Source organism: Atta colombica, unplaced genomic scaffold, assembly GCF_001594045.1.
Source record: "Atta colombica isolate Treedump-2 unplaced genomic scaffold, Acol1.0 scaffold41, whole genome shotgun sequence".
NCBI classification, from domain to species: domain Eukaryota; kingdom Metazoa; phylum Arthropoda; class Insecta; order Hymenoptera; family Formicidae; genus Atta; species Atta colombica.
The window spans coordinates 1,857,228-1,858,182 of record NW_017259520.1 but is presented as its reverse complement, the minus strand read 5'-3'; the positions used below and the strand labels follow the sequence as shown (position 1 = coordinate 1,858,182).

Sequence of the window (955 nt, the reverse complement as noted above, 5' to 3'; positions counted from 1 at the left end):
CGTGTACCATTTTGTAACTTTTTATGTATTTTAAAAGTACACCGAAAGAAAAATATATATATTAACAAACATTTGTTTAACAAATATTTATTTGAATATTTATTAAATGAAAAAACAAATTTATAAAAATGTAAAAAAAAATTGCTTCTAACTCCTAATTGTGCATAATTTTATATATAATTATACGTAAGTAATTTTTTTACATTTCTTCAAACTTGATTTTTTTTTAAAACAAATAGTGCAAAAATGACCTTTTTAATTATTTTTTATGTTTTCATATTACTATTATTATTTCTATTACATTAAAAAATAATTTTACAAAAGAAAAAAGATTATTATTAAACATGCATGGACGTATTCCAAATATAATTATACATGTTTCCAAACATATGTAAATATATATTTGTTTCAATTCAACTTATTGCACCGGTTCAGAGTGCAAAAATAAAAAAGAAACTTTTATGAAGAAATCTTTTATGATGAAATCTTTTATGTATTCATTGAGAATAATTTTAGGCGTAATAATTAAACTCTTTAGAAATATGAATTACCAATATTTTGAAAATGACTATACCTTATATTTTAGTGAAATATGGACAAGAATGGCAAGAAACAACGTGTTTTGGCGTCATTTTTGCAATTATTTTCCGTTAAAATTAGTGAAAATGGTAGATCTAGATCCCAAAAAATCTTATCTTTTCGTTTCTGTACCTCATGGTATTTTATCGATTGGAATATTTGGTTCATTTGCATCAGACATATTGGACTGCAAGAAATTATTTCCCGGACTTGAATTCCATACAATCACTCTCGATCAACATTTCAAAATACCTTTATTCAGAGAATATCCTTATTCCTTAGGTAAAAATTTATAATTCTCGCCATTCATTATATTTTTCTCTTTTATTAATTGCAGATAAATTTTGCAATACTATACTAAATGTACTTTCAATAT

The 955-nt window shown here is 23.1% G+C and overlaps 1 protein-coding gene across 1 annotated transcript in view; it reads left to right on the top strand.

Moving 5' to 3' along the window:
- Nucleotides 1–955, top strand: part of LOC108691149 (2-acylglycerol O-acyltransferase 2-B-like) — a 6,411-nt gene that overhangs the window by 2,575 nt on the left and 2,881 nt on the right. Inside the window, exon 3 of the mRNA XM_018198804.1 lies at nucleotides 587–861. Coding sequence (XP_018054293.1) covers nucleotides 587–861 — 275 coding nt within the window. The remainder of the gene's footprint in view (nucleotides 1–586; nucleotides 862–955) is intronic.